Source organism: Tachypleus tridentatus, chromosome 13 (genome assembly GCF_004210375.1).
Source record: "Tachypleus tridentatus isolate NWPU-2018 chromosome 13, ASM421037v1, whole genome shotgun sequence".
Lineage (NCBI taxonomy): Eukaryota > Metazoa > Arthropoda > Merostomata > Xiphosura > Limulidae > Tachypleus > Tachypleus tridentatus.
In genome coordinates this window covers 150,777,652-150,804,815 of record NC_134837.1, presented here as the reverse complement: position 1 = coordinate 150,804,815, position 27,164 = coordinate 150,777,652, and the positions used below count along the sequence as shown (strand labels likewise).

The window sequence follows — 27,164 nt, the reverse complement described above, 5'->3', positions numbered from 1 at the left end:
ATACAAATTAATCTTTGCAGACAATATCAGGCACTGAGAAAAAATGAGCTAAAACAGTAACAGATGTTAGAATCTTTAGTGTAATCAACAAGTAAAGGACAGCCTCTAATATAATTTACAGAAATAATGCAGAAACGTATTACTATTTACAAAAAGTATGAAGTTTTAGAGTCAGCGCCTGATCTAAACAAAATAATCAATTTATAACTATCTTGACTGAAACTTTGCTAGATTCTGTCAAATAGTCAATAACACTACTTTAAGAATCTTACTAAAACCACATGTACACAAATTATTTGTTTACGTTGATAAATAATCAAATTTTTATCAGAATAAATACCAGTAATGTATATACTAAAACTTTAGTTTTACTAAATAAAAATTTTTGGTTTCATGATAGCAACTAATCTGTCTTAACAAGGTGACCCATTAAGGTAACGATTGTATAATAAATCACCAGAAAAATAATAATTATCCAATATTAATAGCATTAATGATACATATTCCCACAGCAATGTGGTTCCTACATCCGCAGTCACCACCAAAATCTAGGATACATTTTATAATCCCACGTTGTAGCTTTTTTTTTTTAAATGTGCAGCCTATTTTTAAAAATATTCATGTTAATGATTTTCTTTTGTGGCTTGAAAATTTTATGGTTATACTGTTTTTAATGAAGTCCTTCCTCATGATTTGTTTGTTTATTTATCTTCATTTATATATAATTATTTAATTTCACTATAATATGCATACAAAACTACAGTTCTATGAGAAATTATGTGAGTAATTAAAAACAATTGCAAATAACGTAAAAGAATCACCCAACCTTCATCAACTAAGAGTAAATATTATTACAAATTTATTAAAAAAACGGCTACAAAACCTATAAAAGTAAATATCAAATGATTGGAATACTTCTACTTTTAACCCTATGTTTTATTGGAAATGAGTATCGTTATAGTGGAAATCTTATTTTATCCATTCTTAAAAATTACAAAAATCGTTTGAAAAATTGCATTACAGCAACAAGATAGTTTCACTACATGTTTCATATTTTTATACCATTATTTCGAAAATTTTGTCTATATAATATAATGTTAACCCTAATTACAACATAAATTATTTTCTGTTGTTGTTTTTTTATATTGCATTGGAACCTTTGTATTTAGTCGGATATAGAAATAATCCGAAGGTGAAGAAAATTGTATACCACACGGACAAAAGCGGATTGAAAAACATTTGATTTTTTAAAGTTTATATTAACCTGTTACTCTATTATATGAAAAAGCGTACAAAATCATATGTATCAAACTATTTCATATTGCTTGTTAATATGCTGGAGACAAGACATTATTATTTGTTTTCTTAAAATCAGATAACACTAAACTATGTTACGTAGCAGGAGAAAAACTCCATGCACAAACAAAAAAGAAATCAGAATACCTTGTTGAAAAATCAGCAGTTACTAAAACACACATCAAATTAATCCTGGTGTATTTATATGTATTATATGTACTCTCTGTTGTCCAACCATCGAGGAATGAAAATAGTCAATAGTAAAGAAAACAAAATCTGAAACACATGAGTATCTAATGTTTTTCGTTATCGTTAAAACTAAATTAAAAGCATCAGTTTACTTTTAACATCCATATTTTCATCAGTGTATTTATTTCTTTTATTTAAGTACCAAACACTGGGTTTTTGCGCATGAGCCTTCAGACTTATCAGTGAACCACTCGAAAATTTCTTTAATTTGATACAGATAAAAAGCCTAACTCAGAGCTCATGGTAAACGTATGGAAACTTCAGTTAGATAACTGAAAACATTCTGTGAGCATTCACATGGAAAATATTACTTGTTGTAATAAACTGATCAAAACATAACGACATAACAATTCTTTGTTCCAGGAATTTCAACAACTCGTAGTAAAGTTTTGAAGTTACTATTTTCTTTAATGAGTTGGTTTCTGTCTAGATTATATAATCGTTAAAATATAAAAAATATATAAAAAATACTTTAGCAGTGTAACAAAAGACGGAAGCCAGCTAGTCATTAGTACCCACCGTAAACTATTTCACAACTCTTTACGAAGGGAATCGAAACCCTGATTTTATCGTTGTAAATCCGTAAACCCACCTCTGTACAAGCGGTGGATAATGACTAGGTCTAAACAATGGTTTATGATTTATACGATACAGTTTAGCTAGAACTAAATGTCATCCTGACTTGTCTCTTCGGAACAACATCACTAGGTTTCTGAGGTAAAAATTGCATGAATGTGTATGTATCTTTAAAAGGAAATTTCAAAATATTTTCAAAGAAATAATCATTAGTACACCAGATGATTTTAATACCAAAAAGGGAAATTTAACTATTTCGACTCGACACTTAATAAAGTGCGTGTCTAATACTTGTATAAATTTATTCCATTGTGATCGTTGTAAAATATATTTTAATTGTTGACAACACTAGTACAATACATAATTAATTCCCATATATTTTACGTCATACTAATGTTCTTCTAGTAAGGTTTGTTTTTGCGTAAAGCATGAAACTACATTATCGGCCACTACTATCTATATTGCGCCATCGCAAATATCGACACCCGACTTTTACATTATAATACTTCATTTAATCAAAAGACATGAAACAAAGTAACAATTATTATAATCTAAAAAGTTATTGGAAATGCAACATTTAATTCAAAACAGCATGATTAATAACATTCTTGGACGTTAATTTCTGTTTCCGAATGAATCAAAAGAAGTAACCAAACTACTGATACTGTGTGGTTTGTTCTTTAACATCTAAAGCTAAAAACATTATGTGAATATTAACTACTAAACGTTTTCAAATTAGTTTTGGAGATTATGAGACATATTACCGAGTGTGTCGTAAGGAGCAATTCAATTCTATATCTTACTGATAAAAATGGAGACTATTATAAAGTGATGTATCGTTTATTTAAGTCAAAAGTAAAAATTAAATCTGTAAACTGACATATCAAACAACAACAAAAATCATTACAGCTGGAAACTGGTATATCATATAATGAAAAGTAATTGTAACGGCTCTAAAGTTCAAAATTATAAAGTCAAAAGTAAACATATTTTTTAATCAGTTGTAGCCACTGAAACTAGCAAAAAGGAATTATGCATAAAGATTAATATAAGTTTCTTCGTTTGTTTTTTTTTAATTTCGCTCAAAGCTACACGAAGGTTGCTTGCGCAAGCCATCCCCAACTTAAGAGTGTTAGACTGGAGGGAAGGAAGCTAGTCATCATCACCCACCGCCAACTTTTGGTGTACTCATTTCCCAATGAATAGTGGGATTGACCGTCCACTTACAACGCCCTCACAGCTGAAAGAAAGTGCATGTTTAATGTAGCGGGAATTTAAACCCTTGACCTTCAGATTACGCGTCAAGCACCCTAATCACCTGGACAAGCCAGGTCATTAATATAAGAAACGTTTCTTCTGAAAATGGATTTTTTTTTGATACATTATAAAGTGCAGTATTAAGATTACGTTAGTGCAAATTTAACATAATATTACATATATGTTTTGGTTTGAAGTTTCAATATTTGAGGAGGTAAGATGAGAATGTTAGAGGTAACAGAGCTACACTTTTCCTGTTCGTCAGAACTGGTACACATTCATGTATAACTATAAGATAATAGAAATATTTTCCATAAGTGCCTATTTATCATTACAAGGGAAGAAAGAATAAAAACATATTTCATAAGGAAGCCATGAATTAAAACAGTTTCTTAGCTTATTTTCAAATATGAAACCTAAGGTTGTTGTTTTTGGTTTGTTTTTCTTTTCGCAAATTCATAAAATATTTTCTTACCTATCAAGATATGAAACGGGGAAATAGAGAAATAGGTTGTTGCTTTTCGATAACTCAGGCAAAGATGGGTAACTCCACTACTAATTTATAAATAATTTGGTAAGTGTTTGTTAAGTGTTTCCCACGAATAATTCGACAAAATTAACAACATAGGGCCAAAATAGTGTATCAAGTCATTTTAGGAAGGATTTACTGATAAAAGCACACAAATAAAATTAATTTTTAGAGTTTTATATAATTTATTATATCTTGTCTCAGAAGTCTAGGTCAGATAACTTAACAGCTACCAGAGAACTCTAGAAAATCCTGCAGTAACGACATTAATACCACTTGAATTGCATGTTAAAATTTTCGATGTTACTCATACAACTAAATTAAAATATCTTAAACAATAATTCTAACATATTCGAATTTTTCTTTTTGTCTGTCAGTTTTATAAAAATTAAATATTGCTTGTTTTCGCCTTCGGCCATTGAGTCACTAGGTCGTGCACAAGAACCAAGCTTTAGTTAACATGAAATCAACCGGGACCTGTCAGCAATGGGTTGAAGGGGTCCGGAGTATTTAAGTGTTAATGACACTAGTCATTAAATATTTAGTAATTATTTAATGACAAACATATAGCAGAATACTACTTATCTAGTGGTGTGTAAACATATTCGATAATTAGTGTATTGGGCTCCAAGTGTACATATAAGCTTTATGTCGGCAAAAAGGAAGATTTAAACAGATATTGCTAAAATATCTTCAGAAAGGAAAGAAGTTCTCTTTTTCTACAGTAGTAATGATTAAACATAGTTATTTGCGAAGCTTATTTAAACTTTTGCGAAACAATTCAACAAATAAAGCTAAATATGAAATTTACTTGATTGTCCTTTTAATGAAGAACAAATATTACATATTGATCATAGAAATAAACTGTAGAACAAATGAACTACAAAGATGTAATGAAGCTATAGAACTAATAAATAAGTGAAGTTTTTATACATACTTTAGTGGGAAATTGTATCATTATATGATGTACATTATTGAATATGATACTTTCCTTATTCCAATAATGGATAAATTAAGATTTTAGGTTTGATAAAACCTTCATATGTAATACACCATACTATAATTGTGATCACATTAAAACAATGGTTTCACTTGTAAATGTTTAATGCGTACAAATAAATATACACAATAATGTTGAAGAGATAATCACATGCTGAGACATGTTGAAACTTTTGATGTCGAACCCACTATACTATTAAATTGTGTTTATAGAAACACCATCTACCTAGCAGTAATATCATGTGACATCTATTTGTAAGACGCTCTTTGGCAGTAGATAACTTTCGTCTGTCAATCATCATGGCAGTCAAACAACAGGTCTTGTGGTTCTACTTCATAGCTCTACTACTGCATAGACTCTTCCCTCCCAGCGATGTAGCCAATTAGTGCCTGTGTTTTAATTCTAAGAGTAATCACTAATATAAAGCCCAAGTATGAAGAAAATATTAATAACAGTAGATAAAATATAAAGCCACATTTCATATCTCAAGTATGTCTTGTGTTTCGAATTTAACTTTTCTCATTTGTTTACCTTCATTAACAGGTACTGGGATAAGTTTATGCATTTATTTTAATAAAACAAATTAGCCCTACTAATATTCTAATATTTTAATACTAATATTTTGATATTCTCATTTTATTAAAATATGTTATACACCAAATGTTTGTTGAGAATATTTTCAAACTCTATTACAGATTCAAAATTACTTCCTAACATTGCAACAGAAGATAGCTGTTACTAAAATTTTCGTTATGAAGATAAACGTGAAGATATTGCGAGAGAAATTACACAATAAACATTTCACATAAGTGAAATATACTTTGTAGAATACTTGGTGCACTCAGTAATAAATTTACTTTATAATTCTATCTCTCTTGATTGATTTTAACAGGATATAAATATATAAGAAATATAACATTCTAAATTCGTGCAGTACAGTTATTTCATTTAAAAAGTACTCCGGTAAAACTGTTTTAGGATATCTTGTTATCTTGTTTACTGTGTTTGCTTCTTATTACTAAGATCGTTTTTCCATAGCTCTTTACATTATTTTAGCCTGCTAGTTGCACAGCGGAAAATCCGCGGTCTTTCAACGCTTCTAATCGTGTTTCAACATCTCTTGTAGGCACAGAATAGGTACTCCAATTTGTAGTTTTCTGCTTATTTACGAACACACAAACAATAACAATATTTTATTCTATTTATAAATAGCTATTTGGAAATTTTAACAATACTGTGTGATCCTTCTTTAAACGCATTGTTTTTATTTGACTGTTTACTAGTGAATATTGCTATACTGGTATTATGGAGAATGTCTCCAAAACTATTTTTCATCATTTTAGAAAGAAGGCTTCTCTTTTTGTTAAGCACCAAGTTAAACAATGAACTATCTGTTCTCTGTTAATCACGGGTATCAAAACCTTATTTAGTAAATTACATTTACAACTAAATAATACTCGAATAAATACTTCCGAATATTATCGATCCTTGTTCAGACAGTGTTTCATGACATTTAGTTTTATACAAGTTTTATATTATTTTATATTGTGTTTGTTTTTAATTTCGAAATTATGAATGTGCTTAAAACATTCAATCTTTTATATACATAACAGTACATAAGAATTTAATCGATTTTAACGTTTCAATTGGTTAGTTTGTAAGAATTTTAAAGGCTGTTTTTTTTTTTAGGGGGATCATTTTCTGACTCATTTACAAAAGTAAATATTTCGTTATCTCTGGTTAAATATTCAATATTTTGGTAGCTGCAATAAAATTAACTCGAAGTAGTATGCCATGCTTTTCTACACTGTAGACAAAATCACTCAACACGAACCTTGAGTACAATATAGATTATGCCTTAAACTCGTTTCAGAGGAGTTTTGAAACAGACATCCAATCACAAGTAGCGAAAGATATATAAAAACATAGGTTTGTGTGTTTTCTTATAGCAACGCCACATCATGGTATCTGCTGAGCACACCGAGGGTAATCGAACGCCTGAAGCGAACGTTGTAAATCCGTAGACATACTGCTGTACTAGCTGGGTAGTTGAGAAAAAAAAGCATATATAACCTTAGATAATATTATGACTTTTCTGGTTAAGTATGTTCTAATTTTTATGTAATAAAGTTATCCATTAGAATAGAATCCATTAGTACATAAATTTTAATATTCAGTTTTTCTATTTATACTGTTGAGGATGTTAAATATTAATTCTTTTTAAAGAACTCTAATTTTTTGATTGTAGGTACATTTCAAAGTTCGTGTAATAGCAGAAAACGGTACCATTAAATTCACAATAAACACCATGTTTAAGAAATAGTAACCAAGAATCTTCCCAGAACTTTTCCAATAATCTGTTCGGTATCTGTTTGACTATTTCTTCAGGCAAAATTGTTTCATAGAATTCTAGAAGTAAAGAAGTAATTAAATATGAAAACACGGTAAGTTAAAATGAAACCAACTTTATATTATTGTAAAGTTTTTGTAGTTAGTAGTTAATTTAGATTATTTGTTAAAACTAGTATCAAGGACAGTTCACCTAACAATGACTAATAAATAGTTACTAAATGACGTTTTTGTAGACTACATTGATTTAAATCTAACTAAACATATTTTACTATAATCCTTCAGTTAAATACACTAAAAATAGTAGATAGCCCAGTGTGGTTTTGCAATAAAAGAATGCACGCAAAGTCTGTTATTTGAATATCACTAATAAATGCAATAACTCTCACTGTACTTATAAACTCTCTGAATTACCATTAAGTAACTGATTTATTATGTTTAATAACATATATATACCAACCTCTAATATATCTACATACTTAGGAAATTTCTAGATTATTTGCCTTCACTAAATTTGTGAACAGTAAGTCATGGACCCTCAAAAAATCTAAATAAAAATATTAGATTATAAACCTTACAACATTTTCCCTTCTTGGATTGTAAAATCTAAATATGCCTCATACACAACCAATACACAGAACTGTACATTCACGAAGATTTTTAGTGGTTTTCTTTCACGAAGTTATATTATGCAGATACGACCATTTCTTGTCCCTTTTACTCTCGCCATTGGGGAGTTGTCTCTAGTTTGATAGTTCAGTGAATCTGCTAGTAATGACCCTCGATGATCCCAAGGAAGTTGTCTCTTCAGAAGTATGCATCTTATTAGGTCTAGTTTCAAATCATGTATTCCTTTTTGAAGTTATCGAGTTGGTTATTTTCTTACTAATGTATGTCCTGACAGAATCATGGTGAATGACTTTCAGCTTTATCTACCTGTTTCTCTTTATGTATTTTCTAAACCATTTCAATGATGATTTGCAGTATGGCATAAGAAACTTTTTAATTTTTTATTAGCTTTAGGGTTTGTTATTTCTTTCAGTCGGACTTTTACCATACCATGTCACCTCTATGTAATCTAGTATCAATGGCGTTAAACTCATAAAAACCTTTAATTTGATCTCTGGCTACCGTTTCTGAGAAACGTGTACAGAAAATCCAAATGCATATTACATTCGATACAAACATAAGTGATGTTGTCGTGACTGCTACGCAATAAGTTAAAGACATCACTGAAAGATTTCGATTCAGTATCTTCTAATGTTCAATCTCATAATTGGTTAATTGAGTTAAGTGCATAGTCACATGTATGCATCATGTCATCAAAGCAGGAATGTTGTGTTGTAATTTTGGATTTCAAGAATTAACACATTTTTACAAAGAAGGTTTATTCTAAGTTCCAACCTTGATTTGAGTGTAGTTTCATTCGCACAGTTCAAATTGAAAAGCGTTCACCGACGAGTTTCCTTCATAGGTTTTGTTTCCTGGTTAGGAACAGCATATGTTTCAATTCATTTGATGAAATGGTCTAATGATATATTTTTTCTCACAGTAAATTTTATCTTTAGAGGATTCTAACAATGTTAGAAAACTCGCCTTTATTTTCATAAAACATATATTATTGATTCTTACTCTCAAAAATCTTTTATAGAATCCAAAAACCGGCGGGACTTGTGCAACACACCGACAAGAATATACGTCAAAATAAATGCTGAAACAAGCGTAGATGTTAAGATAAATATATGACGTCATATCGTTTACATTATCATAGTGGTTTCTATAGTGGAACTTTGTGCTTATCATTTCTTTGTTGCTATCCAAGGTTCTTTTACTCAGTTATTTTAATCAATAACATTCTAACACCTAACTGTCCACTCATTCAAAGGTTTGTGAAATTAAAATGTGCTTCGGAATATGGGCACTATAGACATATAACCTGCAGTTCCTTATTCTGTCTACAAGTATATTCCTATTTCTGATATAAGTTACCTTTCAAATATAATGAACACCATTGTGTCCAGTAACGTTTCTCTCTAGGATACTTGAAGTGAGTGTTATTGCCATTATAGTAATTATGCACGTTTTCATTTTTCAGTTGAGTGCTGGACACATTAGTTCTTTATCATTATTGACTGTTCTATCTAGTACTTTAGGTTAATTGTCTTCATTATCGTTTCTTAACCACTTTTCACTGAGTTTCCATATTTCATTTATACGTGGGCTTCTGGATAAATGCTTCAGCATTCCCACGGTTATTTCCAGAAATTATTATGAATGTGTAACATTGGACTTTCTACATCTTGTTCTTTGATGTGAAAATACTGATCATACATTTAATTGTCTTAAAATGTTCTACCACTTTTAACTCAAATTTTATAGTTTGTTTGTTTATCGTGGTCTTAAGAGTTTTAACAGCAAAACTTATTATATACGCTAAAGCAGGTGCCCTACAATAAGAATTTCACTTCTTCTGAACACTTCGAGGGTAGTAACTGTCATGTACTTCATAATAATTCCTTAACATACGTAGTCTGATATCTAGGTTTGTAAGGTTTCTTGTACTGTCTAAATAAATTTTGAAACATGATTTTTGCAGCCATAGCTATTGAGAAACGTCTTGATATAATAGATGACAGAACAATAGTAAAAATAAGTATACTACATGGTTCTCTCATTTCATGCTTAATACTAAATGCTCTTTTAAATTGGAAATCTTAAGGAAATCCCGACGTTAAGCTGGATTTATCTTTATATTTCTAAAGGTTTCATTCTATCATTGATTTCTTTGTATATCCTCAAGTTTCCCATTATATCTTCAACCTTATAGTTTTAACCCTTCGGTATATTTACAATAGGTTCACTAGTCATTGTTCCAATCATAATTACTTGTTTTAATTCTTTTTCATCTATTAAATATCTTTGTTTCAATTATTCTTCTGTTGCCCCTTGATCTTCTGTTAATTATTTCATTGTTAATTGCTTGAAGTAGGAGTTTTTTAAATTTTTTCATCAAAATATTTTCACTCTCAACATCAATTTTAATACATTCTATAAGGTGGAGGGATTCTGTTATATTATTTGCTAAAAATGAAGTCCAGTCCATGTAACGATATTAAATTATTTCTTCTGTAACGTTTACTAACGTCTATATTTACTAGGGTGTCTTACATATAATATATCAAACACTCTCTAGCCAAAAATATCTTAAGATATATCTTACAATAAAATTATCATCCATCATACTACTAGATATATTTTTATAAATCACAGGATTAATTATCTATGCAAATATTTTAACAACATTTTATGTATATGATCATAAATTTTTGCTTTATAATGTAAATTGCTCTTGTTTGGAAAATCTGTACAAGACGTACAAGAAGATAAGAGTTGGCAACACCAGAAAACATTATAACATATATAATATCTGTACTTTACCTACTTGTCAATACAATTATAATTAAAACAGTTAATAATGCAGCAAAATATTAGATAATAATTAAAGAACAAATGTACTTTAAGCTGGGTTATATGTTGAGAAATAAAAACACAAATATATATATGTACAAAAAAGTCAATTGAATGAAAACATTTGTATTGATATGTTATTAAAACTGTTAACACACTAAATCCATGTTAATGAACAGCAGTTACCCAGTAATTGTTTTTTTGATCCGTAAACATGAAATGCAGAACCTGAACTAATGGTAATGGGGTGAAAGCCACACTCTTTTGCCAATTTAACGAATTCACCACAAGGGTTCTTCCACATGTGAGTAGCCGGAATATGTTTTTCGACATTCTGTGGACGAAAATAATATATAGTGAACAATAATCCTATTTAAACATGAAGGTTTAAAATAAAATTTATAATAAATTTGTTTAGACACTTAGAACTGTATTTGTCTGAAAGAAAAAATGAGCTATGTAGATCACTTTAATTTCAATAACTAAATACAAGTACATAATAACATCTCAATACATCATTGTATACATTTTATTTCAAAGATGAATCTAAACATTAAGACAATCGGTTTCACAATGTATTCCTTAAGTTACAGAATGTGAAACACATGGCGCATCCCAACTTACCTGAATACTCTGCTTCACTATTTTCATGTAGCCTGAAATAAATAAACTCAGTCAACAGAAACAAGAAAGAGGCATATCAAGATTACCCTTAAACTATTATATACCAGTCAATAAAAATTTAAATAGTTAGGAATAACAAATTGTGATTGAAGTGACATTACTGGGCTGTACACTGATAAATACTGAGATGGGTCTTCATAAGAAGAGGGAAGAGCGTTTCTACGATGACCAGTGCTAAACTTCTCTAATGTTTAAATATAATATGAAATTATTTCAGGGAAAGTAGTTTAATAAACACAAAATAAGACGTATATAAGTCTTAAGTTTTAGATAAGGTAATTAATAAACGTCTACACGTCTTTCGTCATTAGCCATAATCAATCTGATTCCGTGTTAAAATTCTGAGACCACATTTTTCTGTACAAATGTTTCGATCAATAACACAGCATTATGATCCCTTGCTTTCTTATGGTAGACATTTATTTTCAAAATGCCCCATATATAAAAGTCCAAAAGGGTTAACTTGGGAGAACTCTTCAGGAAATGTTCTGTTATTCAAAAACAGGTTCAGTTCCGAAATCTGTAATAACACACTCATAAATAATAATGACAAATGATGTGCGTAATATCAATTATAAGTAATTTAAAATCTTACAATTCATATTTATATATTTTGTTTTGATCTTTTTTCGTATATTAAATAATAATTTATTTATCTTTATTTTCTGGTATACCATATACTGCTTACATGAATTTTGTTGTCGGTAGTTGTCTAGGATAGTAGTACCTTTAGGATAATAAAGGTAACGCACCAAGTATTTGTGGAGACACTGTGGGCTAATGACCCTCTGCATGGACTTATAGTGATAAGGTTGTGGGCTTGACTCTCGATTGTTTCCACTATTCGTGCATAAACGTTAGAAGTAAATGTGAATGTAATCCTATGATGGTATGGTATTTAGTTCAGAAAACACGTGCACTATCTCATCCACATGCGTCACTGAATACTATAACTAAATGTTTGTCTTCTGGGCATAGACAAATTAAGTTTCTTTGTATCCATGTTCTTTGATAGATTTTATCGAATAATAGGAGAGATCTATTAACTACATAAAAGAACACGTAATTTCTTGTAATTGTGAATCATACGATAAACTTTTACCTTAAAATAATCTTGCCATTGTTCCATTGTTGACATCTCTGACCAAACGTAAAATAGAGGAGTGGAAGCCACGCCTAGTACAAGTAAATATCCTCCGGGTTTCAATAAACAATGAACTGTGTTTAAAAATTTTCGACAGTCTTTGACGAAATGAAACGAAAAAAATGAAAATATCTTGTGAAACATTTTGTCCCATTTCTGAGGAGTCCTGAAAGTAGATAATACATTATCTACAGTTTATATTTAACTTATCCTGAATAGTAAGTTTCTCAAAATTGCTTTGAATTGAACTTTTAAATTTCTAAAGTGATTGATGTGTAACTTAAAGGAACCTTCGTGTTTCATCAATCATGATATAAAGTAAAAAACGTTGTGTTATTTGTATTTTAAAAAATGTTATTAGTGGATGCTATTTGTTAAAGCGCTGTTAAAATTGGAAAATTTGAATATTAAATAATTATGTATTTCTGACTTTTTATTCATTAACAATAATCTCCTTTTATACCAAATTGAAGATCATTATTTTAAAACCCAACACTAGTGATGTTTATAAAATTTATACGCAACTGTTGATTACAATTATTTAAATATCCTTTATCAAAAGAGATAAATATCCCTGCTTATTATACAGTACATGAAACGTTTAGTTACTTAAATATAAATAAAGCATTTTTCGAGAACCAAGTAAAAAACTTTGAGTTTAAGAGAACGAAGAATCAAAATCACTTTGAGCAATGTTTAATAGTTCAATCTGATTTTTATACTTTGTTCTCTTATATTCAAAGTTCTATTCTTGGTTCTTAAGAATGGTTTATTTTATTTAAGTAAATAAATTATATAATATAAAATACATCCACATTTCCTAACGGAAAATATCAATGACAAATCTACAAGGTTTATACGAAACATTTACATCAGTGTAAATCTACTTAAGTTATATACTCCAATAATAATTTTTACTCTACCTTTCCATTATATCCAATGCCATGTATTCAATGTTTTCATGATTGTATGTCTGCTTGGCGTACTCTATGACAACTGGCTGGATGTCTAGTGCTATAATCTTTGTCAAATGTGGACAGCATGATAAAAGAACATCTTTAGTGACATGACCTGAACCGCACCCGAAATCCAATCCGACTTCCTCATTTGACCACGTCATTTCCGAGACATAGTGAGACAGTCTTGACTGTATCCAGTCTACATCTGACTTTGGTCTATTTGAAACGTACTGAGATGGTTTTGGATTCATCCTATAAATCATTATTTTTTTCATCAATTTAGTACTCTTGATTAACAAAACTTATGCGAGAAGGAAATGGTACTATTTCTCTTTTGCAAATACAGAATATGTCCGGTTGGTGAAAAAACAAACATGTTCCCATTTAGAAATCGAAAAGTTTTAAACCTCATATTTCTATTTAAATGTGACGCCAGTGACTGCCGAAAGAGAAGCGAGACAATGGAATTCTTAAACCCAAGTGTAACTACCAGAGGAACTTAATGGTACATGCCAGGCTCGATGCTTGTCTGTCAGTTAAAATATAATGCAAACAGGCTCGAGCAAATCTTTCATGAAATAACAAATTATATTTATAACTAGTTACACAAACACTATATTAATAATTTGCAACCCTGCAAAAAGAGCGTTTAATTGAAACCAACAACATTTTTATATAAATATTAAAATTACAATTTCAGTAAAAGAACCTTAATTTTCAGGATTCGAATGTGTAAATATAAAAGTATAGTAATTAATAAGTTCGATTTCAAGAACAAAGAAAACGATTTCAAATGGCACTTATGAAGAATTATGATTCTTGTTCAAACAGAATAATGACATTGTATTAGTTCAGCTTGTCTCAATGACATTATCAATGACATTATTATAAACTAGTGAACAGAGTATTAAATTACTACTTTACGTGGGATTACTTATCACTAATCTGCACAGTGGGTTATCTGTGCTGTGCTTAACTGTGCGTACGTTTTAGACAAATTTAATTAAAAACTTAAAACAGCTAATTAACGTTTGTTTACTTGTGACTAGCACTTATAAAATCAATGTCTGCCATAAGTACTACACCTCGAGGTTGATTTCTGTAGGTGGTAAACTTTCAGTTTACCTCCTCTGAGATCTAAACATCCAGCCATGTGTTTGCTGTGCGTTGCGAATCGTAAATGGGGAGGAGAGGATCCTGGTGGTTGAAGGGTCAAACACCAACACACCACTTTGACATTGAATTTTTTAGACGTGAAGTCTTGGGATGGCCCTCACACGGTCAATCTGCTTATACATTTGGACTAGGATCGACCGAGTACCAGTGTTGGTCGTTTTCAACGGGTGTTGTGGATATTTTCTGTGATGCTGGTGTATCGGTATAGTGCTCACGATACCCTGACATTCCTGCACTGTTCTTGTTTGTCACAGTATAGCGACCCCAGTAAAAAATCCATGGTGAATGTCGTCAGTGGGCACTGAAATATATACCCTTTATTATGGATACCCCATACCTGAAAAATAAAATAAAAATGAAAAAAAAACAATTATCGGAAAACGAACATGCATGAACGACTCTATTTTATAAGCAAATCAAGATCAGCTTCAGTTTCTACGTTTACTTCAAAGGAGATTCAAATGGCTTGCTAGCTCCTTCAAGTCAGCAAAGAAGTTATGCTCTGGAGATGTGTTGGTAGAAACATTTTCATCACAAAATACCAAATTCCTCTTGAAATACTAGGGGATTGGGGATATATCCATCTATGAAAATTTGAATTCTTTCAGAGAGGGATTTGTTTTTGTTTATGTTTTTCTTATAGCAAAGCCACATCAGGCTATCTGCTGAGCCCACCGAGGGGAATAGAACCCCTTGATATTAGCGTTGTAAATCCATAGACATACCGCTGTACTAGCGAGGGTTGTTGTATTTCCTGTGGTCGCTGAGACGAAATTATTGAATCTTATCTTTGATTGTGAGCTCACCTTTATTCCACACACCAAGCAGCTACATTTCAAGTATTCAAGGGCAATGAACATTCTTCATGTCATCTCTTCCACTTCTTAAGGAGAGATTGATTTTCTATACTAAAAATATATTTATTATAGACTATAGGTCTCTGTTCGATGGCTCTGCCAGGACCTCGGCCTTGATCATCTTGGACCCTTTCTACCACTAGGAGCATCGGCCCTACACATGAGGCTTTTGCACAGTTTGTACACTATACCTCCTCCACTTCTGCTGTTCGCAACTGTCTTTACTGTATGCTTAAAAACTACGATTCACACCACAGCATCCCACCTGGAGTTCTGTTTTCCTTTAACAGCGGGCCATGCTTTATTTCAGAATAGATGGTATGCTTCTGTTCCTTTTGACCTTCGTATCCAAGTGCAGTTGGATGAATTTAGTCTCTCCTTGGATAGCATTGCTATGTCCACTGATCAGCTCATCCCACCATGGCTAATTACCATCCCCGAATTTGATCTTTCTTTGAGTCATATAAAAAGGTAGATACACCTGATTGGAAGTACTGAATTGTATATTCTATACATCTTTTGAACTATCATTTTGTTCCCATTCATACAGCTAGTTCAAAATCCGGTGACTGTGTGAACTCTGTCATAGTTTGTTGTGGATCAGTGATTACACACAGAATCCTCTCTATAGTTTATGTGTTCACTACCAAGGTTTATGACATTTCTCTTGCCCCAGATCACATAGAAGCTATGCATTTCATGAACTGTACTATTTATACCGATTTGCTTAGCTCTCTACTAACCCCGGAATCACTTAACCTTAGTTCTCCACTGCCCTTTTGTTGCTCATTGGTCGTCTTGCTTCAGTCAAGATCGGAAGAAGGAAAATGTCCTGGGTCGGCTATGCATTGGCCACAGTTTTTCAACTTATCCCTTTCTTTTATCTTTCTTGGTGGAAATATCCAAGTATTTTTCAGATATATAAAAACAAATAGATGACAAAGTTAATATTCTGGGAAAGGTTTAAGACAGCATTAGAAGAAACAGATATAGATGTGTAACATCAAATATAATGAGTAGTCTTAAAAATGTGAAACTTTATAGTGAGTGGACAAGTATGAAAATACTGTATTTGAAATTCGTTTTGGTAATGATAAATTTTTGTTCTCTATTTTCCCGTGTTAAAGGGGAAAAACACGAAGTTTACCTCAGATACAAGGGTAGTAGCTATAAGATATAAAGTAAAAATACTAGAATTAGAAAAATCGAAGAGATAATAACCCAGAAATTTTTTACAGAGTGTATTATAGTTTAAATACGTATTGATAAACTTCAAAATTTACTAAAAGTAATCATGAAGATGCCGTGTATGGGACAGGAAGCAGAAATAATAAACAGTGGTTTAATTCTTTGAATAATGATGGAGAAGTTAAAATTTCTAAAAATATGGATTGGGAGACAATTGACGTTTAGAGAAGTATTGTTTGTTTGTTTTTGTTTTAATTTCGCGCGAAGTTACTCGAGCACTGACTGCATTAGCCCTCTGTACTTTGGCAGTAAAGGACTGGAGGTAAGGTCCCTAGTCATCACCATCCACATCTCCCTGCTTGGGATACACGTTTACCAATGAATAATGGTATTTCCAGTAATATAATAGCAACACCACGACTGAAAGGGCGAGAATGTTTGATTTGATGGAAAATCGAACCCGCGACCCTCTGATTACAAGTCCAGCGCCCCAACGCAGTAGCCCGATAAGGATGACAAAAGAAATTAAGAAAGAAAACTATTGTAAAGAAAAATATTTAAAATTATGTCAAGCTATTCTGCGAGCTGAAAGTACACCTTCCTTTGGCCAAACGTTTTCCTGTATCTGATTGGTTATTAAGTGAAGTCTGAGAAATGAGGTCAGAAGGGGTTTGATCAGGAATGATGAGAGAGGGCCTTATCGGAGTAACACGTTTTTTTTTAATGGATTCTTGAAATTTGGCAAAACTTCTACTAGTTTCCAAATTTATGACTAATATGGAAAAAATAATGATAATCATATAATGAGTTATGTGCAATATGAACAAACCAGATATAAAAGCCTAAATTGAACGAAATCCACAAATATAAATAGATTTACAAACATACTGAAAAAAGATAACAAAAACATTATGCATAATTAAAAATACCTGACAATATAAGCTTCATAAAATTTATTTTGGTTTAAATTATTCAGCTACACAGATTTCGAAAATAATACTTTTTATAACATAAGAATATTTTACAAAATAGAAAGAGGAAACTCTTACTTAGATATAATTAAATATAAAAATAAGATGAAACTGTATCCAGAGTCTCTGGATATATCGGGTCCAGAGCAACAGTTGTGTAGCCTTGCATGCTACATCAGCAAAATAGTAGTCATCTGCACGAGTTTTAGGAGATTCTAATTCCAATAACTGACCGATAGCTGACCACATGTTTGAAGGGGGTTGTGAAATTTAGTGTAGGAATGCAGAGGGCGCGCTTAGATGTTGGATATATTTATTAATATATCATATTAACATATGATACTCGTATATTGGATCATTTTAGGCTTGAGTTGTTGTACAAGTAAGGCTCTTTAAATTAGCGCAGTCAGTTACCTCTTTCTTTCTTTGTGAACCTGGCGGTGACTGAAGAAGGTCGAAACGTTGTTCGTTGTTGTACGTAAAAAAATTTTCTCAGCCCATACCAGCCGTTTATACACATATAAAAGGCAACGATGTTTTATTACCTTTAATGCATTATCACAACTGTTCAACACAAGCGGTGCAAAAGTCAGGCGGAGCCCATTATTTTTTATCCCGAAGTTTCGTTCCAAAATACGCGTAAAACGCTTTTTCAAGAATTCTTTAAAGTATTATCTTTGTTTCTTTACAAAAAAAATTGGCTCATTTCTCAACCTCTTGTTTCATATCGGCGAATAAAAAATGTTAAAATGAAAAACGAAACACATAAGGTACATGTACGAAAAAATACAACCCAGAAATGACACATCACGTGGTCTGTTAATCGTTTATATACAAACTGTTATATTTCTCGTGTGTTAAAGAACGTTCATTAAAACTTTCATGTCACGATTGGTATAGGAATATATTTAACCAGTGATTGTCAGCAGTTTAAGAATAATAGAATGCGACCTGATTTGAAATTACCTATAACGTTTTGTGAAATTCTTATCATTTTCGGTTTAAACGTACAGGAATTACTATAAAAACCATCGTATATCAGTGGCATTAGTTGATTAGAAATAGGCGATAAGTAAATATGTTTATTCTTAGTTGTATTTGAACATTTTATCCATTCTAAGTGTCGCGTCATCAATACGTTACACAACAAGATCATTTAACTTCACACATATCTTTGTGAGCGGGCCCGGCATGGTCAAGCGTGTTAAGGCGTGCGACTCGTAATCTGAGGGTCGCAGGTTCGCATCCCGGTCGAGCCAAACATGCTCGCCCTTTCAGCCGTGGGGGCGTTATAATGTGACGGTCAATCCCACTTTTCGTTGGTAAAATTGTAGCCCAAGAGTTGGCGGTGGGTGATGATGACTAGCTGCTTACACTCTAGTCTTACACTGCTAAATTAGGGACGGCTAGCACAGATAGCCCTCGAGTAGCTTTGTGCAAAATTCCAAAACAAACTTTGTGAGCGCTATTATTTCAAAGGATTATCTACAAATCAAAACAATTGGTTTGGTTTCTAAAGTTCATACTAAACTGTTGGCGATAAATCGCTAATTTAAGCCTTCTCATTACCAAATCCATTAAACCTATTTATTAGCTGGCATGGCATGACGAGGTAGGCTATGGCGTTCAACTCATAATCTGACAGTCGCAGGATCGAATCCCCGTTGCTCTAAACATGCTCGCCCTATCAGCCGTGAAAGCGTTATAATGTGACGGCCTATCCCACTATTCGTTGGTAAAAGAGTAGCCCAAGAGTTGGTGGTAGGTGGTAATGACTAGCTGCCTTCTCTCCAGTCGTACATTGCGAAATTAGGAACGACAGGGCAGATAGTCCTCTTGTAGCTTTGCGCGAAATTTCAAAAAAACAAACAAACAATTCATGAGCTAAAGAAAGACAGGCGCTCCTCACTTAAAAACCGTCAACCTGGAAACAGTTACAATAAACATTAGATTCTCAAAACACATGGGTAGATATTTTGTTGTTTTCTTTCATTATTTTCAAAAATCAGATTTTACGAGAGGAGTACTGTCATCAATATTTTTTCTGTGTGCTGTGTGTTTACGCTCAAAGCTACGTAATAGGTTTCATCAGTGACTCCATCATGGGTTATGGAACAATTATTTTGATCGTATAAACCTATGGATTCCCACTTAGTCACTGAAAAGCATCATGAATTTCTGATAAATACACAAAATAAATCCAAACTTAGAGTAAACACTTATAAACATCAGATATTCCACAATAATGTAAAACTAAAAATACTATATGAATATTCAAATTCTAAATGAGAATAATTATTTAAAAATAAAAATAATTCTTTTCCGACTTTAACTGAAAACAATACTGTTTAAAGAATTTCTTAAATCTTACAACCGTGATCAACAAAAAAGTTTTCACGATTCTTAATTATTACACTGGTTTACAAAGAAATTGAGGCAAGCACAAATTAGCTGTTTTAACCTAATTTGGGGATGCTGAATTCATATTTGAAATCCGTTTTTACTCATCACCTCTAGTTTTTTAGATATGCATACTGTACATTTTGTACACATACTGTACATAAAGGCGTATATGCATTCAGGGTTAATTTCTAATATTGTGTGACTTATGTCTTCTTTTTTAGTTATTATGCAATAAATGTAAGTGATAGCATTACATTATATATATATATAGCTATATATCAAGACGGATTTTGGCAGTTAAGCGTAGCCAACACGTATCAATCAACAGCCAGTAGTGCACTGGCAGTCAGCGCAGGAGGTTGGTGTCACTCGACAATTGTGTTACACAATCTTTTGGGTATATATTTGTATTACAATTTCCAACGACGCACATAATTATTATTGCCTTACATATGATTTAATTTTACTTTGTTTTTTTTCAGATTCTCCAATGGCTTCAAGCTCGTCAAAACACCGAGGATGCCTCAACAAGGCCAATTCTTTCCGCTACGTGTGTGGGGACTTCACGACAGTTGCACAGCGTCGAACCATCACTTCCCTCCTCAGAACTGCCTACTTTCATTATTTTGACTGTAAAATTGGTGATCAGGACAAATCTTGGGCTCCACACATCTGTTGTAAACCCTGCTACAATGGACTAACTGCTTGGTTTAATGGCAAGAAAGCGACTTTCAACTTTGCAGTCCCGATGGTTTGGAGAGAGCCACGAAGCCATGCAGATGATTGTTATTTTTGTCTTCTTTCCTCATCAGATGAAGAAATGCCTCCAAGGGAAGATTCTGCCAAGTCAATCTCTTCTGAAGATATTGACTCTTCTTATTCAGGAACAAGTGGCAACGAGCCACACTGGATCACGCAAGAAGACATGAATGACCTTGCTCGTGATTTGTATCTGTCAAAACAGCAGTCAAAGCTCTTGGCTTCTCGGCTTAAACAGTGGAACCTAGTCCAGGAAGATGTAAGGATCACCAGTTTCAGGAATCGGAACAAAGACCTTGCTTCGTTTTCGACATGGAAAACAAGTTGTGCTACTGCACAAATGTACCTGGCTTGTTCACTTTCCTTGGTTTGCCACATAATCCTTCAGACTGGCGTCTTTTCATAAACTCTTCCAAGCGAAGTCTCAAGGCTGTGCTTCTGCACAACGGGAATAAATATCCCAGCATTCCCACTGCACACTCTGTCCATCTAAAGGAGTCCTATGACAATATGGAGCTTCTTTTAGAAGCTGTTAAGTACAACCAGTACCAGTGGAGTCTGTGTGGGGACCTCAAGGTCATTGGTCTTCTTATGGGTATGCAAGCGGGCTTCACAAAGTACTGTTGCTTTCTCTGTCTCTGGGATAGTCGAGCTGTATCCCAGCATTACAAGCAGAAAGACTGGGGGGTCTAGAAGCACTTTCATTCCTGGCGAACACAGCGTCAAGGAGAATCCTCTGGTTGACATGAAGAAGGTGCTTCTTCCTCCTCTTCACATCAAGCTTGGTTTGATGAAGAATTTCGTGAAGGCCATGGACAAAAATGGTGCTGCCTTCCAACACTTGTCTACTGTGTTCCCAGGTCTCAGTGCTGCTAAGCTCAAAGAGGGCATCTTTGTCGGACCTCAAATCCGAGAAGTGCTGAAAGATACTGATTTTGAGGAGCTTCTTGCCTTAAAGGAACTGAGAGCATGGGAAGCATTTAAGTCAGTCTGTAGTGGCTTCCTTGGTAACGCACGCGTACCAAATTACCAAGCCTGTATTGAGAAGTTGCTAAAGACTTATGAGGATATGGGATGCCGAATGTCACTCAAAATTCATTTTCTCCATTCCCACCTCAACTTCTTCCCTCCAAACCTTGGAGCAGTGAGTGATGGGCACGGAGAAAGATTCCACCAAGACATTACGAAGATGGAGAGCAACTACCAAGGCAAGTGGAACCCCAGCATGATGGGAGACTTCTGCTGGATGCTCTTGCAAGACATCCCGGAGGCAAAATACACCAGATCATCTAAGAAAACACACTTCTAACTGTCTGCGGTACTATGAATTGTGTACATTGTGTCATCCAAGTATATTTATTCCGTCAATGTTCTTTATCTATCCTGTTTTATCTGTAATAAGCTGCTGCAACTGTTGAAATAAGCACGTATATACTCTGTATATACTAAAATGAGGCTATTTAAAAGCCAGAAAACTAGAGGTGATAGAGCAAAACTGTTTATAAATTTGAATTCAGCACACCCAAATTAGTAAAAAACACCTATTCACATTCTTGCCTCAGACAAAAAATATTTTTTTTGTAAACCAGTGTTATTTACTTTAGCTTTTATTCCTAGCGAACAAATGTTTCATGTCTAAAATAATGCAATGGGTGTGATTAAACAGTACTTAGTACGTAATAGAAACAGTAGGAAAGTAATAATTTTTTCCCGTTATTGAAAGAAGTCGAGTGTGACATTTAAAGTGAGATAGAGTCAAGATATCATATCTTATAAAACATTTAACTAATTTCTCATATATTCTCTCTCTTACCTATCTGGCAGTATTTGTAATCTGCCTCTGGTGATGGGGTACCAAAAAGGAACAGAAGTGGAGATCAAGACGGTGTACTGAAATATAAATTTTGGTATACCAGTGTGGAAGAAAGAAGTTTAGTCTAGAGTTTCCATATTTCAATAAGTTATACATCAGTCTGAAATCAAGACTTTTATAACGTTTCTACGCCCTTGTTTGAATTGGATGTTTTCCAAGACACCAGTTCATTGGCACGTACACATTATTTCAGAATTAATAATTAGGTTTCAGTATACAGTATTTACCTGTGTAAACAACAAAAACAGGCATAAATGTTCTCGGCTATCACCCATCCGTAAATCACGAACGTGATTTACTAAAGGAAAAAATTGCATGGGAATTAGGACATACATATGTTTCAGTTTTTTAATAAAGATATGTCATACAATTGTTCATGGAAGGGCCTAATTATTTATTTTTTGTTGGTTAAGTAGCAGCGCCATATCACCAATCTGTATATTCCATTTTCTAATGCTGAGCATAAAGCTAAAAGGAAATGTTTGTATAAGAAAAAAACGTGATAAGAGAAAGATATTGAACTTGAAATTTATACTTAAAGCATATCAAATTGTAAATATGGTAACACTGCTAAATTTCAATAAATTTGCTTTTGATTATCAATGTGCAGTTTCTGAGCTTAGTTTTCACATCACATTTTAATCTTAGACTTGGTATGAATCAAGTATATTTAGTAAGCAGCCGACTTAGTCCTTAACTTAGATACAATATAAATAAAAAAGTCTATAGTAATATTGATATTTATTAACTGACTTATTTTAATACCAGCTTCAAAAATGAAATAACTGTGTTATTTCGAGAACCAAGTTACTGTAGTATTTTCAATGACTGAGAAATGTAATAACCAATCATTTTAAAAGAATTTTAACAAGACCAATTGTGACAGAAAAAATATTTTTATTTTGCTACAAATTATCCAATATGAAAGACATTGTTTCTTAAAGTGAAAGCCGTGTTTTCCTGGAGGTTCGCCCAAAGAGGAGGCCCAAAAACAAAAATGCTGAATTAATTTTAACTCTAAATAGACAATAAGCCGATAAAATAATGTTATGTTAATCAAATGATACATTCTGTCGAAAAGAGAAGGTATTCTTTTTATTACAGCAGTTTCTCAATCGCTATGCTAGAGTAGTATGGGTGACACTTTAAAATCACATTTTATACGTATTTTAATAGGATAAAGACCTCGAACGTTTCTTTCTTCACAGTAAAGAAGCCTCAGGCTAAAATAAATTGGGAACCACTGGCCTAAGTAACTGAAGTTATATTATATTACAAAAATAAAAAATTGTTACTATTAGACGAAATTGTGAGATCTGAAAAAAAAAGCTCATGAACAAATGCTTGGATTTTTTATTACTTCACATTTGTTCCCTATGAAAATGAGTGTGAGTTTCAAAAATTACAGTAACAATTATAAATTTAGTCTGGTTAATACTGTGATTATTCCATATAATTAAATATTAATATATTTAGTTTTCCTATATGTTTTTGTCAAACAATGTTATGTGTTCATACTTAAAGAAATTATCGACATTAAATTCACAGTTCCCTTAAGTTAAAGCAATATTTTCGTATCAAGATAATATTGTAATGTCAGTGCTAAAAACATAATGTTAAGGATTCATTTTAGGAAGACAGTTGGTATATAAATGAAAATAGAAGTTCAACAATATAATTAGAATATATTTGGAAGATTCTGATTCTAGATAAAGATGAGTAATGAAATTCTATTAACCCAACTGGTGTTTATTAAAGTAAAGTAAATATCTACCATACATAGCAAAAACACTGAACGTTTTTTTTTTTGTAATTGAACTCATAGCTGAACGATTGGCTATCTGTGCTACGCCAGTCGCGGATATCTCAACACCTGATTTTAAGCATCATATCCTCTCAGAAGTACCTTTTGATACTCAAACTTAAAATTTGACTCTTTATAATATTTCTAAAATAAATAAATAATATACCAGCACTTTCAAGCGCAAGACTGAAAACAATGAGATTAATTAAAACTAGTAAAATCAGCTTCTGATACGAGGAAAATTAATGTGAAAAAATAGTTATATTCAGATATGGAAAATTGAGTATAGTAACATTTCTTTAGAAGTATAATGTTCAAAAAATGATTGTAACAAGAAAATGTTTCGTGTGATAAGTAGACAGTTATCTAGTAGACAACAGAATATCAAATTCAGAAGTGTAAAGTTGTGAAAGGAACATCACATGAATTATATAGAGCATCTCAAATCGTTTTATGAAATTCTTTTATGATACTGGACACAAAAGGGTTACGACTTTCTGCAGATCTCTGATTGGTTCAGGTTCTCCTCGTTGATTCATCAAGCATAATAGATATACTCCTCTTGAAAATACTTAATCACTCTCTTAACACATCTATATGCTCTGATCTTGCCTCTGAAAGAACTCTTCTATTCCCTTTGTAAAAATCCAGAATGTTATCTAGCATCGTACCAAATATGTAATGCCAAAACAATATTACAATGTAGTTGTGATACATGCCATTCCACTGCGACTTCCAATTTACTGTATTTCTCACGTTCCTTGCTGAATTCCTAATTCGAAATCGTTTTAATATAATATATTCATTTTTTTTATATAAAAGGAATAAGGCCTGGCATGGCCAAGCGACAAAAATGTGTTAACCGTAAACCCAAACCAATTATAATTGGGGAGTTTAATTCTCCGCATACAGAACTAAGGGGAAACAGAAACACACGCAGAAGGTTGTGTATAAAAAATTTTCTTTCCAGTAACAAAATGCACCTAATAAACGACCAAACACCTATACACTTTTCAGCCGCCAACGGCTCATATGACGTACTTGATGTCATCATAGCACCCAAGGACACAGTAAACAGAATCTCTAATTTCAGAATACATGATGAAATCACGATTGACCACTTCCCCATTTCCTGTATGATTCACCCGCGCCACCCTGCCGTGGCGTACGTGACTCCCTCAGCATACACTTATACCAAAACAGATTGGCTCACTTTCAATGCTACACTAGACTCATAATTACCCCACCCAATTGAACATGCTAACAACAAAACAGAACTAGACAACTATGTAAATCAAGTTACAGAAGCCATACACAAAGCCATAAAAAATACAATCCCTAAAACAAGGAGAAAGCAATCACATAATCAATGGACTTTAACACCCGAAATTCATGCACTTATAATCAAACGCAGGCAATTAAGACGAACACACTACATTACACGTGATCCATCTATCAAAACACAGATCAATAGAACAAATGCAAAAATTAAACAAGAAATTAAAATAGCAAAAGAAACTAATTGGCAAAACTGCTGTAAAAACTTAGAAAAATCAAGAACAATTCAAAAGAATTTTGAAAAAAATTCAAGAGTATTTCTTCAGACAAAAACACAAATCACATGCTACAACATATCACACACAACAATAAAATCGCAAGGACGGACGTAGAGAAAGCTGACCTATTAGCTGACTACTACGAATCCGCCTTCAGCAACCTAAATTCAGTCGACTTTGACACACAACACCAACATCATGTCAACAACTTCATAAATACAAACCAAGCTTCATTCTCACCACGGTTCCCTGGCGAGACACTGAAAGCATACTCAAGTTCAATTAATAGAAAAGTAACCATAACTGAACTAAAAATTAATATTAAAAACTTGAAAAATACTTCCCCCGGACATGACCAAATTCCAAACATTATTCTGAAAAAAAGCTCTACTCTCCTATTACAACACCTAACAAACATCATGAACATTTCACTAACAACTGGATATTACCTTGACACTTGGAAAAAACCATCACATCTCCAACCGTCTTCTCCACTTTTGTGAGTCAAATAACATCCTTCCAGAATCCCAAAATGCCTCTAGGAAAAACAGGCAAACAACAGATCACCTCACACGACTCACTGAATCAGTCTATAAAGCTTTTAACAACAACCAAGTAACCATTGGTGTATTCCTAGATGTCAAAAAGCATTTGACAGCGTTTGGCACAATGCCATCAAATACAAAAACATAGTTAAATGGGTATCAAATTTTCTAACAGATAGAACAGCACAAGTAAAAGTCAACAAAACTATATCAAAATCATTCAATATAACTGCAGGAGTGCCCCAAGGATCAGTCCTTTCTCTACTTCTATATATTATTTTCGTCAGTGACATACCTTTCCCCAATTTAACATACACGCATAATTCACAATACGCAGACGACATCGCTATCTGGAGCACCTCCAGAAACCCAGTGATGGCCATGACTTGCGTGCAAGTATCACTGAACAACGTCTCGACCTGGAGTAACAAGTGGAGAGTAGTTTTAAATCCAACCAAAACACAAGCAATCACCTTCTATAGGAAATTAAAAAAACAAAGAAAAAATCTAGAAAAAATAAA

At 32.6% G+C, this 27,164-nt stretch overlaps 1 protein-coding gene across 4 annotated transcripts in view; it reads right to left on the bottom strand.

The window, feature by feature from the left end:
* The window catches only part of LOC143236999 (juvenile hormone acid O-methyltransferase-like), a 34,153-nt gene extending 7,457 nt beyond the window's left edge, over window positions 1-26,696 (bottom strand). The window contains exons 1-6 of one of the 4 annotated variants that reach the window (XM_076475787.1): window positions 22,679-22,914; window positions 14,597-15,024; window positions 13,476-13,763; window positions 12,511-12,718; window positions 10,911-11,058; window positions 7,194-7,316 (exon numbers count right to left, since the gene is read on the bottom strand). In XM_076475787.1, the coding sequence (XP_076331902.1) occupies window positions 7,194-7,316; window positions 10,911-11,058; window positions 12,511-12,718; window positions 13,476-13,763; window positions 14,597-14,664 (835 nt within the window). In that variant the 5' untranslated portion in view covers window positions 14,665-15,024; window positions 22,679-22,914. Of the gene's footprint in view, window positions 1-868; window positions 7,317-10,910; window positions 11,059-12,510; window positions 12,719-13,475; window positions 13,764-14,596; window positions 15,025-22,678; window positions 22,915-26,547 lie in introns of those variants that run through there. The other 3 variants (XM_076475786.1, XM_076475789.1, XM_076475788.1) reach the window with 3 other exon arrangements.
* Between the last annotated feature and the right edge of the window lie 468 nt (window positions 26,697-27,164).